At 46.0% G+C, this 15,654-nt stretch overlaps 2 protein-coding genes across 3 annotated transcripts; one reads left to right on the plus strand and one right to left on the minus strand.

Annotated features, from left to right (window-relative positions):
* Nucleotides 1–277: 277 nt before the first annotated feature.
* On the minus strand, nt 278–8,342 carry LOC136964167 (MAM domain-containing protein 2-like). Its single transcript, XM_067258154.1, has 14 exons — nt 8,205–8,342; nt 7,918–8,019; nt 6,100–6,449; nt 4,962–5,046; nt 4,633–4,770; nt 4,137–4,411; nt 3,894–3,987; nt 3,553–3,702; nt 2,989–3,254; nt 2,250–2,346; nt 1,678–1,839; nt 1,119–1,372; nt 767–851; nt 278–664 (listed from the first exon to the last, which is right to left on the minus strand). Exons 1-14 carry the CDS (start codon nt 8,233–8,235, stop codon nt 612–614), a joined length of 2,142 nt encoding a protein of 713 aa, XP_067114255.1. The 5' UTR covers nt 8,236–8,342; the 3' UTR covers nt 278–611.
* Nucleotides 8,343–10,307: 1,965 nt separating this feature from the next.
* On the plus strand, nt 10,308–14,989 carry LOC136964164 (CD48 antigen-like). Of its 2 annotated transcripts, none has more exons than XR_010879053.1 (5): nt 10,308–10,405; nt 12,825–13,121; nt 13,259–13,525; nt 14,119–14,242; nt 14,634–14,989. XR_010879053.1 is itself a non-coding variant. In XM_067258150.1 (5 exons), exons 1-5 carry the CDS (start codon nt 10,354–10,356, stop codon nt 14,744–14,746), a joined length of 849 nt encoding a protein of 282 aa, XP_067114251.1. In that variant the 5' UTR covers nt 10,314–10,353; the 3' UTR covers nt 14,747–14,989. The 2 variants fall into 2 exon arrangements, 1 of the variants encoding a protein (XP_067114251.1); XM_067258150.1 differs by having other exon boundaries at nt 10,314–10,405; nt 14,119–14,238.
* The last annotated feature ends 665 nt before the right edge of the window (nt 14,990–15,654 follow it).

The raw sequence follows: 15,654 nt of genomic DNA on the forward strand, positions 1-15,654 counted from the left end.
CACAAACCGCAGAACAAGTGCATGATTCTCAAAGTGCGTAAAATACCCTGAGGAGTATAGTCACTCAGTTATTCAACCTGACAGTTAATCTGTTCAAACTGGTTCAGAGTCTAGAGAATCATCTGTTCAAAAGGGCGGGCTCAAAACATGTATATTGAATTTGGTTCATTACAAAATGTAAAGTACAAAGAATGTACTTGATGCCGGTATTATTCTTAAAATATCCTTAAATCGTTGATTGAAACAAGAGAAATAAAAATAGCACAAACTTGAAGCCGATGTGAGCAAACATTTTAATTTCAGCATTAATCTAATGCACATGTAAAGATAAGACAGTTCAACATGTCCTCTTTTGATACATAGATAAAGTGACTTTCTCTACCAGTTTCTCTACTAAAAACAAGAGGGTGATATGTATTAGATTGGATTTGTACAGTAATAATAAAATGATTTCAAAGTGTACATTTTATAGTCATGTTTCAGTTTGTCATGTGGGAAAGAATGATGTGGAATCATTCACAGTCCCTCAAAAAGAAGTTATTGTCATGTAATTTTGTTTGTTTTAAACAGTCGGTGCGTCCTATCCAGTCTCCACCTCATCCTCTTTGGCTCTACTCAATATCGTTTGAGTTTGATGGAACATGTCCTGTCTGGATTTCAATTTCTGTGGAAGAAAGACAGAACAATCTTGTGATTTCCCTCAAAATAGTTCCCAGAATATTCCACAGAAAACTACAGAGCAGCTGTACAATGAGCAGCCAGATACCTGGGCATGATCCACTCTGAAACACGACGTCATCGATGGCGATATCACTCCTCACAGAGGGCCCTCTGGTGGCCTCAAACACAATCTGGAGGGAGGGAGAGGGAGGGAGAGAGAGGGAGAGGGAGGGGGAGAGGGAGGGGGAGAGGGAGAGAGAGAGAGAGGGAGGGAGGGAGGGAGGGAGGGAGGGAGGGAGGGAGGGAGGGAGGGAGGGAGGGAGGGAGGGAAAAATGCAAACAAATCCAACAAATTCTTCTCTAAGCTGTTCAGTGATGTACCGTATGTTTGGGAGTCATCTGAGGGTTTATGGATTATATATATATATATATTTTTTTTCTCGCATTTGCATGTCTACCTGGTGCTGATGGTCACACTGGTACTCCACGGTGGCTCTCAGCCAGGTGATGCTCTGCTCTCCTCCGCGTTTCCACAGCAACGTCTCCTCTCCATCCCGGCTGAGCAGCACTCGGAGCTGGCCCGTGCCCGAGCCGTACATGTGGTGGTAGAAGCGCAGACACTGAGGACCCCTGGCCCCCCGCAGAGAGCTGGACAGCAGCCGCACATTCTGACCAGACATCATTGGGGATGCCTCGATGTGCATGTAGTACCCTGAGAGAGTCAGTTAGCAGAGTCGAGTGAATCGTCTGTTCACACAGATTCAGATTCGAGTGAATTGTCTGTTCACACAAATTCATATTTGAGTGAATTCTCTGTTCAAACTGGTTCAGAGTAACACTGAATCATCTGTTGAGTAAGTGGTTCATCACATGTCGACTAGAGTAAAGAATCACAAGAGTAGGAATAAAATATGTAAAGTATTCCTTTAGCAGACAGGGCGATATTTGATCCTCTTCATCTACAGGCCAATGCTCTAACCACTAACCCAGCAGTGCTGAGGGGAGAGGGTTGCGTACCCAGCCCGGTGGTGTGATCTCCCCTGGGGCCCGTGTAGGAGGTGGGGGTGGGTCCCCTGTTCCTCACCCAGTCCCCTGCGTCGCCCGCCCGGTCCTGGGTGTAGCCACAGACCCCAGCCTCAAAGTCACAGTGCCCCGGAACAGACAGCAGAGCTCCTGGGACTGAAATCACAGCACCGTCACATGTTACGTTTTATTCAACTAGCAGATCCTTTATCTGAAGCGACAAGTAGTACAAGTAGTGCGTGTAGGAAGCACAGCAAGAGATTAGGGAATCGGGCTATTAATCAGAAGGTTGCCGGATCGATTCCCGGCCATGCCGTGCCAAATGAAGTTGTGTCCTTGGGCAAGGCACTTCACCCTACTTGCCTCGAGGGAATGTCCCTGTACTTACTGTAAGTCGCTCTGGATAAGAGCGTCTGCTAAATATGTAAATGTAAGTGCAGAGTTATAACATTATTTAGGTGGTCAGTCAACAAACTGTAAAGGAAACGCGTATTGTGTTTTACAGACTGGGGGGGGTAAACTCAAACTCCCAGAATTCCCTGGTGTTCTTGTAGTTCCCTGCTCACCTGCAGTGAGATCACAGTCCCCCAGGGAGACGGTGATGTCATCCAGAGCTGCGGTTCCACAGTCCCAAAAACTCCTGCATGTGCTCACGAACATCACCTGGAAGGATGACATCATCACTAATTGAACACACACACACACACAGTCACACACTCAAAGTGTACACGTACACACATGAAACCAATTAAAGATTGAGTTTCGTTCAACATGATGTTTAAATATGTTTCAATGACTTGAGCCCAGAAACATTTCTCACACTGTAAAACAATCCGTTATCTCAATACCTCACATCCCAAAAGCCCAGTGAAGAAAATCACTGACTGGCGTAGTTACGGGCTGGACTGGCGTAGTTACGGGCTGGGTTTATGTGAAACACATGAAAACGTGTCATCTACCAGCTGTCTGTTTTCAGATCTGAAGCAAGACCAAAGGAAAGCTCCACAAAGGACAGGAGAGAGGCCTGTCTGAGATAAGGACTGGTACACATCTGATCTGAAACCTTCAAAGGAACCCAGGACAGGAAGAGATATATATGGATTTTGACTTGATAAGGTGTATTTTATTTATTATCTTTATAGTTCTTTTTTTCTTTCTTTCCCTGTTAACTGTCTGCTAGACTAGAATACATTTACCTTTCTCTTTCTTTCAAATTCTGTCTTTCATTTTCTTCCCTTCCCATCTGTGACCAGCCACTACTCAAGTATAAACCACCATGAAACGAGAAACCAAACTCCGTTTCACCTTGGCGGGCTGTGCGATCTGGAAGGTGACGTCAGAAGATACCCAGATGCCCCTGGACCTCTCCCCCTGGGTCCATATCCTGTCCAGGGAGGCGCTGGCCTGATCCTGCAGGTACACCTCCAGAGCCTGGTCCGTCTGGTTGAAGCCCCTCAGAGAGTAGTAGAACCTCAGGCAGTATTTCATGTTGCCGGGTAGAACAGGGCCGAACAGGCGACTGACGTAGCCGGTTCGCGGGCCGAGGCGGGAGTGAGCCAGGAGGAAAGATCCTGCGGAGAGAGAGATGTGTTATTGCCTTGACAACGCTGCTTCCCTGACACCCAGGCCCCTGCCATGGAATGTTCTGGGTTCCATCTGGTCATCTGAGTTATTGTGAAAACTCACATTTCACTCTCAAACACTTGTGGGGTTTTTTATATAGCGTGCCACAAGTCACATTTTAGATCATGAGTAGTTCATCATTAATTTATGTGCAGTTCAATTTTATTTCATGTGTAGTTTAATTTCAGTTGATATGTAGTTAAATTTGAGTTAAATCTCAGTTGCTGCTTGTCCTGGCGGTCTCACCAGCCCCGGTGGTGTGATCCCCCGCTCTGTAAATGTTGGGCCTGACTGACACTCTCTTCCAGGGGGAGCTGTCAGTGTGCTGGTCCTGGCTGTAGCGACAGAAGCCATGCTCAAAGTCACAGTTAGCTACGGCCGGCTCAAATGTGGGCTCTGGGAGACACACATGGGAGGAATCAGGACACAACAGCACAGACGTCTGAACCAGCTTCCTCGCGTCTCGGACTGACAGAAAAGTCAAGTGAACTAAGCTATTCGATGGTAAAGGGATGACATGTTAATGACTGCAGGACGGTACGAGACATTTACTGCAGCGCAGCGGAGAGGCCTTCCAACCGGCACACCTGTCTCAGCGCTGCAGAAGTCTGGGGAGAAGGAGATGTCGTCCAGGGCAACATGGCCTCCTCTGGGGCTGTTGAACGTCACTTCAAACACCACCTGGGCAGGTGTGCACACACACACGCACATACATATAAACACAGACACACAAACACTCTTGGTCTTCAGTGAAATGCTCTAACTGTTACAGTCTAACAGATACACCTGTGTGTGTGTGTGTGTGTGTGTGTGTGTGTGACCCCACTGACCTGCAGAGGGTAGGGGGCCTTCAGGTCCACCTGGACAGGTATCCACTCCCAGGTGCCTGCGCTCCAGCTGGTCTCGTCTGCGTCGGCTCTCCACAGGTCCTGGTACTGACCCGACTGGTCCCGGGTGTAGACAGAGAACAGGTTCCCCCTCTCCTCCCCTCGCTGGTACTGGAAGCTCAGGCATCCGGACATGGGCACCGTTGTCATGGGAGACGACAGCTTGGCGACCTCCTTGAAGGTTTTGGCGTAGACAGAGTCCACGTACATGTAGTGACCTGCAGGGGGCAGCAGAGAGCATCAACGATACTTGTTATAAATTTACATGAATTAATTAATACAAGTTCCTTAACGCTAGCGATGGAAATACTTTTAGAAATAGGCACCTCTGAAACATGATTTTCTGCTGCACTGTCAACTGTCTTTGCTGCATTAACCGCTGTGCAGCTAGCCTAACATTAGCATTAGCTGCTAGCCAGCTGCTAGCTTAGCTCCGCACCTGTTCCGTTGTTGTGGGTGTGGTCATCCGGCAGCGTGCTGTCAGGGTCCCTGGCCACGCCCCCTCCCACATACCAGTTGACGTTGGTGTTCCACTGGTTGCCATAGCCACACAGATGGGAGTCCTCGTAGTCGCATTCTGGAGAGAGAACAGACATTAACCTATTCCAAATATAATATTTTAATACCCTGACTAACATTTCGTAACAGGGACATCACAAGCGGTTATTTTACTGCACCACAACGATAAGGTATTTTTTCATATCACAAAGTCAAGTCATTCGCAGGTGAAATCCCAGGTAGAGTTAACGCTAGAGTGACGTCACTGACCGAGACAGAACCCGGGGATGATGCGTATCTCGAACACGGCCACGCTGCTGTCAGGGGCGTCCCCAGCCCAGCCCTCCAACACCACCTGGTCACAAACACATGCTCCACTCAGCCTCAGACAGCCGCGCAGCAAGACAGAGGAATAACATTACACACTTAAAGGTGCAATAGAATTTTATATTTTTCAGTAAAAAAAAATTTTTGTCCACTATAAACATATTGGGTATGTAAGACCCTCTGAGAGTTGTTCAGCAAAACAGACAGCTCAGTGCCAGTGGAATGTCAATTTATAATTTTGGACCAGCCCGCTACTTTCAAGCCAATTATATGCCAGTTATCGTGTTCCAGCCATTGCCTTCTGTGAGGCAAGCCTTTATCCTTGGCGTTATGTTGTGAACACTGTCAAAGTCAAGCTGGAGGGAGCAGGGAAGTTCTCGTCTTAGATTTTATTTAATAATGTTACCCACTGCAGCTTTCACTGCAGGGTCAAAGGTTAACTGCTGGGTGGAGCTAATGGACACCACATGGGAGCCCCAAGGTATACACAGTACATAATGTATAGTGTGTTTATTTAGCAGACGCTCAGAGGGGATTTGAACCTGCAACCTCTAGATCTGGAGTTAAATGCTGAACTATACCTATCCTTGTTCATGACAGCTGGTGAGTAGAATTGAGGATGAAGGATTATTATGAAGGGTCTCTGAGCTATAGTTTGTTATGCATTTCTGGTGGACTGATTCATGTTTAGGTTTGGAGGGGTGAGATTGCACAGACATGGTTCAGTCCGCCTATAGGTCATGACCTTGTGTTTAGACAGAACCAAGTTATTATGTTACGTATGTAATTCCCACGGTTTGAGAGGGACAGTTTTTAATTGAAGCACACACACATGCACACACACACCAGACACACTTACACACACACACGTACACACACACATACGCGCAGACACACACACACCAGTTGGGTTTAAACGACAGTGGGCCAGTTTGAGGTTTTGTGTATGTTTCAGACAGGAAACCTTCTAAGTGACTGATTGTGCTGTTTAGGTCTGGGTGTAGCCCCTTGGTGGCCCTGCCCCCCACCAATGACCCCCTTCCCTGGTGACCCCCACTTCCCCTCAGAAGGAGCTGCTTACCCTCCAGTCCTCGGTGGTGTTGTGGAGGTCCACACTGGCAATGACCCAGCTGTCGGAGGGGGTGTGGGAGTTCCAGAGCGGCCGGTCAAAGCTCTGTCCCTCCAGCCTCTGCTGCACCTGCAGGGACCCCGACCCAGAGACCTGGTACACCAGCCTCAGGCAGCTCCACACCTCCAGACCCATCACCGGACTGAGCAGAACCGCCCTGCTGCCTGTGCTCTCCCTCCTGCCCTCCTCTCCTCCTCTCTTCTCCTCTCCTCCTCTCCTCCCAGCGCTCTCTCTGCTGCCCTCCTCTCCTCCCCTCACTTCCTTACCCTGCTGCTGGACTGAGTCCACCGTGATGAAGTTACCTAGAGAGAGAGAGAGAGAGAGAGAGAGAGAGAGAGAGAGAGAGAGAGAGAGAGAGAGACAGACAGAGAGACAGAGAGGAAGATAGAGATGGAGAGAGAGGGTGAGTGAGAGAGACAGAGAAGAGAGAGGGACGGAGAGAGGGAGGGAGAGAGGAAAGGGTGATAGGGAAAGGGAGTGAAAAACAAGAGAGAGAGAGATTCCATCTTGTTGCCAGCATTCACAGCAAACCTTTCTCTTCAGCAGAGCCACTGTGAGTTTCCAGAGACAAACTGAAGAGTTGGAGCGGAGACCTTAAGTACTTTAACCTTTCAAAGGAAGCCTGCAGCGACGGTTGCAAGGATGGAGGAGAAGAGGAACCAGATGGAGTCTGGAGGAAGGAGGGGAGACAGGCTCCCAGACTAACACAGCAGGACTCTGACTGCTCAGCAAACTACACACTTTACATCAAGCATCATAGGGTATAGCTCAGTGGTTAGAGCGCTTGACTAGAAGAAGTCGCAGGTTCTAATCCTTTGTGTTGTACCTCACTTTGTATAAAAGCATCTGCCAAAATAATATATTGTCATCCAGTATCTCCCAACTTCTTCACGTTTATATTAGTAACAGTAATATGGTCCCATGAATTTCTCATTGTAGGTAATCAGTGGACTTTGATCTTTTGGTATGAGTCTTGATTCCTCTGGCTTCAGAATACACACGGTCATCATCACAGTGTTCAGTACCAACGCTGAGAGGCGGTGGATGCCTAAATGTGTTATTTCACTGTCTCCAGATGTATTCAGATGCAGGATACAATGTTGTCCAGATGTCTCTCTCTCCCTCTCTCTCTCCCTCTCTCTCTCTCTCTCTCTCTCCAATTCTCTCTCTTTCACTCTGTCACCATATCTATGTCTCTCGCTCGCTCTCTCTCCATCTTTCACTCTGTCACTATCTCTCACTCCCCCACACACACTCCCATTCGCTCCTCCTCACTCTCAATCCCTCCTCCTCTAACTCCAGCACAACAACACTGAGAAGAACCACATCAACCAGTAACGAGGGCTACCAAGTCGTCTGAACACATCTGACTTCCATGAGCAGCTCCACATGCTCCCCCTGACATGCTGCCCTGAGAGGGGTATAAAGCCTGTGTTAGTCTCTCATCCGTGAGGAGGAGGAGGGCAGTGTGAGGGGGATGAGGGGGGTGAGGGCAGTGTGAGGGGGATGAGGGGGGTGAGGGCAGTGTGAGGGGGAGGAGGGGGTGAGGAGGGCAGTGTGAGGGGGATGAGGGGGGTGAGGGCAGTGTGAGGGGGAGGAGGGGGGTGAGGAGGGCAGTGTGAGGGGGAGGAGGGGGGTGAGGAGGGCAGTGTGAGGGGGATGAGGGGGGTGAGGACAGTGTGAGGGGGAGGAGGGGGGTGAGGAGGGCAGTGTGAGGGGGATGAGGGGGGTGAGGACAGTGTGAGGGAGAGGACAGGCTGCCTGGCTTACCTTCGGGGTTCAGGGTCCAGCTCGTAAACAGAGGATCTGAAGTGTAGCCACAGGTGTCTGCCTCAAAGTTACAGGAGCCTGGCAGCTGGGCCTGGACGGTAGCTGAGGGAGGGGAGAGGGGGGGGAGAAAGAGAAAAGAGGGGGGAGAGGTGAAGAGAGAGAGAGAGAGACAGACAGACAGAATGTGAAAGAGAGAGAGAATAAGGAACATATGAATCATACATGGGCACAGTAACATCCTTTCATGCAAACACACTTTTACATGCTGACTATGTCCTCATACTCACCGACCACAGCCAGAAGGAGGAATGGAAGCATTCTGCTTTAAGTGGAGGAAAAAACTGACCAAAAGATGCAAGACCAAAAAAAAACAGAAAAAATTATGCTTTGAACCTGGTCAGTAACCAGGTGTGTGTGTTTTTTTGAGAGTGCGTCTCTCCCTGCGTGCGTCTCTCTGTGCTGGTCTCTCTGAGTGTCTCTCCAGCTCACAGACTGGCAGAACACTGCAGAGTTTAAGATGGGCAGTCTCTGTCTGGACGGTGGAGGAGGGACCGAGGGAGAGAGAGAGAGAGAGAGAGAGAGAGAGAGAGAGAGAGGAGAGAGAGAGAGAGAGAGAGAGAGAGAGAGAGAGAGAGTGAGGGGGGGGGAGAGAGAGAGGTCTGGTGATAATTCATACCAGATTCAAACTATTGCTGTCTATCACACTCATGTCTCCTTTTTAGCTCAGTCACACACGCACACGCACACGCACACAGATACCTGTGTCTCTGGTGCAGAAAATAGTGCCGTTACTCTCTGTCAGGTTTATAATGTGTGTTGGTAGTTTACATGACTGGGATTACTTTATATGGAAAACTGGCTCTTCAATCATGTACAGATAATTACGTTTACAGAGACTGACATTCTTACCAAAAACATGTGCACACACACAGCAGATTGACTAAAATGACAGTCTGCCAATGCCTAAGATCTGAAACAGAAACTGTGTGCTGTGTGTGTGTGTGTGCGCTGTGTGTGTGTGCTGTGTGTGTGTGTGTGTGTGCTGTGTGTGTGTGTGCTGTGTGTGTGTGTGCTGTGTGTGTGTGTGTGTGTGCTGTGTGTGTGTGTGTGCTGTGTGTGTGTGTGCTGTGTGTGTGTGTGCTGTGTGTGTGTGTGTGTGTGTGTGTGCTGTGTGTGTGTGCGCTGTGCGTGTGTGTGTGTGTGCTGTGTGTGTGTGTGTGTGTGCTGTGTGTGTGTGTCAGATTCCACAAGGAAGGAATAAGAGACAGATTTTGAGTGGCTTCCTTACTTTGAATGTACTATTTTATCACCTATTTTAGAAGTGAATTAATCTGAATTCAACATGAATCAGAACAGAATCATAATCTGAACAAGTACATGAATCTGAACATGAATCTGAACATGAATCTGAACTGAACATGAATCTGAACATGAATCTGAGCTCTCTGAGCTCTCACGGTGCTGTGAAATACTCCCAGACCAGGAACCAGATGGAGAGGTGGACTGTCGGTGAGATATTCTACATACACACAGTTGATCATGTCCAGAGGCCCTGGTTTCAGCAATCAAGGCGCTCCCTTCAGGGAACAGAGCCGACTGGGGTTGTCACAAGTTGAAGGCTGATAGAGTTGAATCAGTTCGACAACGAGAGAGCCATTAGCACTGCCTGATCTCCACAGCACTCGGCCATGAACAAAAAAAACAAAGCACACATCATTTCTCATACTTTAGCGTTTCTCATAACACCCAGCTTTAATAAGGAACACACGGTTCTCCGTGCCAGACTGCGGCATGCGTAGCGTGTGCGGACCGCTTGATTGTAAGGCGATACCGTGACGTGTTCCGTTGTGAATGTGGCGGTCCGCCAGGGTCGTGCTGGGTCAGCCACACCCCTCCCCAGGGTCCAGACTACCTCAGCCATGCTGACACACACACAAACACACACACACACACACACACCACAACTACACACTAGTATTATACACAAACACACACTAGTATTATACACACACAGATTTACCGTTTCCAAAAAAGTATCTCACCTTTGTATGATAAAACCTAGTGTCAAGTGAATTTATGCACATCCCTGCACAAACTGTACAGTTCTTCATTTATTTAAGTAACTGTTAAATTGTACTCATTCTATAGTGTTCTTTATTAGAATGTACTTTTATTATTGTCCGTTTTATATTATGTATTTTCCTTAAAGTACAAGTTTTATCTTTCTTTATATATCTAGTACTTAATATGTTTATTATTATGCACCAACCTACTGAGCTGTCAATGCGCTTTTCTGCCATTGGGTGGCGCTAATCACCCGCCACAACTAAACCAGACCTCCCACACTTTGAGGATGTGCTGTGCGCATGTAGTCTAGCGCCCATGCCTTCGATTCCAGAGAGATGTTTATTTCAACGACTATTTAAGTACCGTAAAATGGATTTTCGTCAAGGAGCCTTACTCTGGTGGATTCCGTGGTTTCTACTAGGTATGTACACCCCAATATCTTATTTGTATTAACAACAAACTGCCATGTAACTGCCAACAAAGAGATTCGCACAAAACCATCATATCTTGTAAAGGTCTTCAAACTCTCCGCGTCAAAACAATGCACACAAACTATCACAAGCACATTAAGCAACTACTATGAAGCAACTACTAGGAGTAAAAAACAAAACCAAACATACTATCCATACAAATAAGGGGAAAACCTTTATTTAAAATGTTCAAACACTCAAACAAAAATATCCAGTTGGACTGTTCTGTATGCCTACATCATGACTACAGTGCACTACTGATAAAGACTACATTATAACTGGTTCTATATCAAACAGTAATGTTTTTCCTCAAACACGTTTATTATCCCAGTAATATCCTGGATTAGAGAGAAATTACAGTCGTATTAAAGTTTGAATGGGCCGTTTCATTGACAGTTGAAGTCAACCCTAATCCCCCTGTAGGCTGAATTGTCCCGCGCTGCATTTAGTTTTCTGTGCATTTACATTCAATCAGCAGAGCTCAAGGTGATGAACATCTAATCAGCAGAGCTCAAGGTGATGAACATCTAATCAGCAGAGCTCAAGGTGATAAACATCTATTCAGCAGAGCTCAAGGTGATGAACATCTAATCAGCAGAGCTCAAGGTGATAAACATCTATTCAGCAGAGCTCAAGGTGATGAACATCTATTCAGCAGAGCTCAAGGTGATAAACATCTATTCAGCAGAGCTCAAGGTGATGAACATCTATTCAGCAGAGCTCAAGGTGATAAACATCTATTCAGCAGAGCTCAAGGTGATAAACATCTATTCAGCAGAGCTCAAGGGATGAAGCCTGAGGGAATACTCATTAATAAGTGATAATACACACAGCACTACTCTACTCACTGTATATCACAAAAAGGAAAGCTGAAAAGAAAACATCAGTAGAAATATCAGAGCTCTGAGAATATATTATTTTTAGCCCTGAAGTGTGTCGTTATTGGAAGCAGAAAAACTAGCTAGTCAACTACAGTATTCCATAGCCAGATGAATAGTTGTCTTTGTTGTGTTGAAGTAATTCTGTATGAATAGATAATCGATTAATCTTGAATCTCAAATATTTAAGTTTAGAAACAAGCACAAGTTGGAGGATATGTTTAGATATACAGTATATAATGTGTATGTATATACACTGTATATAGTGTAGCACAAGTAGTAGTGCTGTAAATAGGTGCTAATGTTGGACTCTTGTGCTCTAAACAGGGAATGGTTCAGTGTGTGGTCACGTCTGTCTGACACATAGACTGGATGTGATGTGTGTGTGTGTGTGGTTGTACGTGCCTGAATGGGGGGAAATGCGTACTGTTTTAAGGTCATTGTGTGGTCAGAGGAACACGTTAGATGGAATTTAGTTTGATGAAAAGACCGTGTAGCTGAAGAGAAGCGTGTGAGAGAGAGATCTTGTGGCTTGTCAGTTCTTCAGAGGGCTGACATCGTTCCAAAAACATGCTGTGGTCGTAGAACAGTAAAGCTGCACGTAGCCAAGGTCCTGCTCTAAACGCCTGCATTTCCTCTTATTCTCACTGCTAGGGAGTTTCCAAAGGTGGTCGTTGACAAAAAAAACTCTTCATAGAGCACTGAGGTACTCTAAATACTAATTTATAAGTGATACTACACTTCATGGATCAGTATCCGGCCAGCTGCATCAGCAGAAATATCAGAGCTCTGAGAAGATGTATTTTCACAGATTATTATCTTCTTGGTGTGTTGCTATTACAAGCAGAAAATTATTTTATAAAATACAGATCCCATCCTCCATACTCATGTGTCTCACTTGGTGATGGGTTTTAGTTCAAGCATTTACTGGTGTTGGATTCCTCTACTGCCTGTTTTTGACCCGGATTTCACCTGTTGTCTGAGTCTGTGTTTACATTTACATTTAGTCATTTAGCAGATGCTCTTATCCAGAGTGACTTACAGTAAGTACAGGGACATTCCCCCCGAGGCAAGTAGGGTGAAGTGCCTTGCCCAAGAACACAACGTAATTTTTCACTGCCGGGAATCGAACCGGAAACCGATTGCCTAACCGCTCAGCCACCTGACTCCCGTGTTTGGTTTTTGAATTCTGCTCCTGTCTGTTCCTGTATTGTGAGCCTTGTGGTCTCTTCCTCATGCAGACACGTGCTGTTCCTCAATTCAACAACATGATTTTACCACAATGCTTTTGATATCCTCCCTATCCTCTACTTAGCTTTCACAACAACTTGTGTGTGTGACAGTGGAGAGAGTGTGTAAGACGTGTGTGTGTGATTTCTTTTTTCCCTGTGCTGTGCAATGTCACAACTCACAGCTAAGTGGAGAGAGAGCTCTTGTGTCTTCCTGCATTTCTGAACATAAACAAGCAGCTGCTGTGTCTCCTGTCCTCCAGGTCTCTCTGCTGCTGCAGGTCAGGATGGAGGGAAGCTGACCGGAGCAGTAGGAGGAGACATCACACTTCCTGCTGCAGTAGAAACAAGTGGTTCTTTAGAATTGAGGAACAAGGATATTATTGTGGTGTTTAAAGGAGACAGTGACGTCTACGATGAAGACTTCAGAGACAGACTCCAGTGGAACAGTCAGACTGGACTGTTCACCATCAGAGAACTCAGGATAAGTGACACAGGGATGTATACGGTGAAAAATACAAAAGAGCAAAACAATTCTAAATTTAATCTTACAGTTTACAGTGAGTATCTTATACTTCAATGAATAACAACCCACACCATACCCTGACTGAATACTTCAGCCTAATTCTGATTGGCTGGTTATATGTGTGTGAATCCCTGCTGATGATCCAGGGTGTGTGTCCATGTCCTCCTGCAGACCAGGTCTCCAAACCCCAGGTGAGAGCTGCTGCCCCCTGCTGGGTGGAGTGTTCTGTGGAGAACGGGAGAGACGTGAGCCTGTCCTGGTACAGAGGAGAGGAGAGACTCAACCAGACCAGCAGTCCTGATCTCTCCAGGAGCCTGTCTCTGGTCCTGGTTCCAGACTACAACACTTCCTACAGCTGTGTGGTGGAGAACCCTGTCAGCAGAGAGTCTGTCAACATGCCAGATACATGCAGAACTATCGGTGATCCTGAACAAGATGGTACCTGTTGCAATGCTCTACAGTAGAATACAATATGTCATATAATGTATAGATTGTAGTCTTTCATTCTCAGGAGGAAGTTGACTTCGTTAACTTAGTAGGAAGTTATCATATCACATCTTGTTAAATAATATTGAATAAATGAACTTTGAGGCACACAAGGGAACATTCACTTCCTGTGTGAAGGATGCTCTGTAGAAGTCTGTTGTGTCTTGGGGATTGCCTGGGTTTTATGAAGGCTTCACATTCAGAATGATGTACGTAACCAGCAATGCATGTTTAGTGATGTGATGGTTTTACAAGCCAAAGTAAACTCTGTGCTCACACTGGAAAGATCCCAGCTTTATCCTGCCTACCGACTTCCCCATTTAATCAATGTCTCTTATCGGTTTTGTGCTTCTAATGACACCTGACTGGAGGACAAGGATGTTATTCTCTCATCGCTCACAGACAGAAACCACCTGCATTGATGTCACCTGCTAGACTTTACATTTCAACAATGTCTCTCACTTCTCTTCCTGTTCACCAAACAGTAGATTGATTGGCTGAGTCTGAACTTTTAAAACAAGCTCTTATTCTCTTATTTTCTACAGGTGTTGAAGGAAGACTGTGGGTTTCTACTGTTGTTGCTGTGTCCTGTTCTGTATTCATCATTGTGGTTGTTCTACTGGTGGTGTATCTGAAGAGGAAAACACCATCACACACACAACAAGGCAGGTATTTATCTGTGGAACTGTTAGCTGTGAAGCGTGATCTCCCTCAGTGTCCTGGCTTGTGATTGGTCCAGTGATCAGGAGGTATGTTTGGTACTTTAGATCTGACAATCAGAGTCTTGCTTGGTGAAACCACACAGTGTTTAGGTCGCTCAGGGAAGATGAGGGGGGAGTCACTAGATAATGTTAGGAGACAGTTCCCTACCCCCCTCTGCATCTCTGCTTTTAATCTCTACTCACCTGATGTTGCGATTAGTCAAGAGGTGTCCATCTAAAGAGCACCCCTATCAGAAGATCTAATTTTTTTAATCTGAATTATGATTGGTTGATATGACCCTTCCTGTTCTGTGTATAAGTCTCCTCTCTCCCTCTGACATCAGTCTCTGTCCTCGCAGGTTCAGACTACTCAGAAGAGGAAGATCAGTGTTCAGAATATTTTACTGTTATTTACAAGAAGAGCGAACAAATCCAAGACAAGCTCCTGAAAGACACATGTGCATGCTGTTAAAAACTTGCATCAGTTCCAGAACCTTCTTAAAGTTTTAATTAAAAGTTAATGTACAGAGCAATATGGACACTTAGGCAATGTTACAGAATCAGAATGAGGTTTAATCACCATGTAAGTTCACGCAAACAAGGAATTTACTGTGGCAGGAAGGTGCATACAATAAACATATATGGATGATCTTAAATATAAAAAAATCTAATTTGAGAATGTATAATAGTCTAAATAAAGAAATTCTAAACAACACTGTACAATGTCAACCATAAAATAAGATATAAAATAAGACAGTCTCTACCATTCCAGTATGTGTTCCATGTGTGCTTGCAGAACAGTTACCTCCAGTAACTGAGATCCACCAGTCCAGCATCTCTCCGGTTGCAGGTTTGTGTGGGACCAGAACACAGGGTCCGTAGGCCTGCCTGTCGTCAGAAACTCTTCTCTGAGTCAGGCAACATACAAGCTGCTGGGTGGAGTGTTCTGTGGAGAACGGGAGAGACGTGAGCCTGTCCTGGTACAGAGGAGAGGAGAGACTCAACCAGACCAGCAGTCCTGATCTCTCCAGGAGCCTGTCTCTGGTCCTGGTTTCAGACTACGACACTTCCTACAGCTGTGTGGTGGAGAACCCTGTCAGCAGAGAGTATTTTCATAGAGTTTTTTTCTCAAGAGTAACCAACCACTAACCTCCACGAGGCCTCCACCCTGAGAGTAAGTCTCCTGGCATCAGACAGAGATTAAGTTAAAGCTTCAGACGAGACAAAACAAGCCAGTCATCCGCTCATTATATTTAGCAAACAAGACGTTAAATTCAGTTCAACCACAAACTGCAGACTGAGGCAGAAGTACATATGTGGGACATAACCTTAACTGCCTCTAAGACAAAGTATAATAGTTAAAATAAATGTGATTTTCTG

This window comes from Osmerus mordax, chromosome 20 (genome assembly GCF_038355195.1).
Source record: "Osmerus mordax isolate fOsmMor3 chromosome 20, fOsmMor3.pri, whole genome shotgun sequence".
NCBI lineage: Eukaryota > Metazoa > Chordata > Actinopteri > Osmeriformes > Osmeridae > Osmerus > Osmerus mordax.

Coding starts and splice junctions, on each gene's coding strand:
- LOC136964167 (XM_067258154.1), bottom strand. CDS start 8,235: ATGCTTCCATTCCTCCTTCTGGCTGTGGTCG. Junction 5,047..6,099: donor ACACCACCGAGGACTGGAGG/GTAAGCAGCTCC, acceptor GTTTGTGACCAG/GTGGTGTTGGAGGGCTGGGC. Junction 2,347..2,988: donor AGATCGCACAGCCCGCCAAG/GTGAAACGGAGT, acceptor TCATCCTTCCAG/GTGATGTTCGTGAGCACATG.
- LOC136964164 (XM_067258150.1), top strand. CDS start 10,354: ATGGATTTTCGTCAAGGAGCCTTACTCTGGTGGATTCCGTGGTTTCTA. Junction 13,122..13,258: donor ATTTAATCTTACAGTTTACA/GTGAGTATCTTA, acceptor GTCCTCCTGCAG/ACCAGGTCTCCAAACCCCAG. Junction 13,526..14,118: donor CGGTGATCCTGAACAAGATG/GTACCTGTTGCA, acceptor TATTTTCTACAG/GTGTTGAAGGAAGACTGTGG.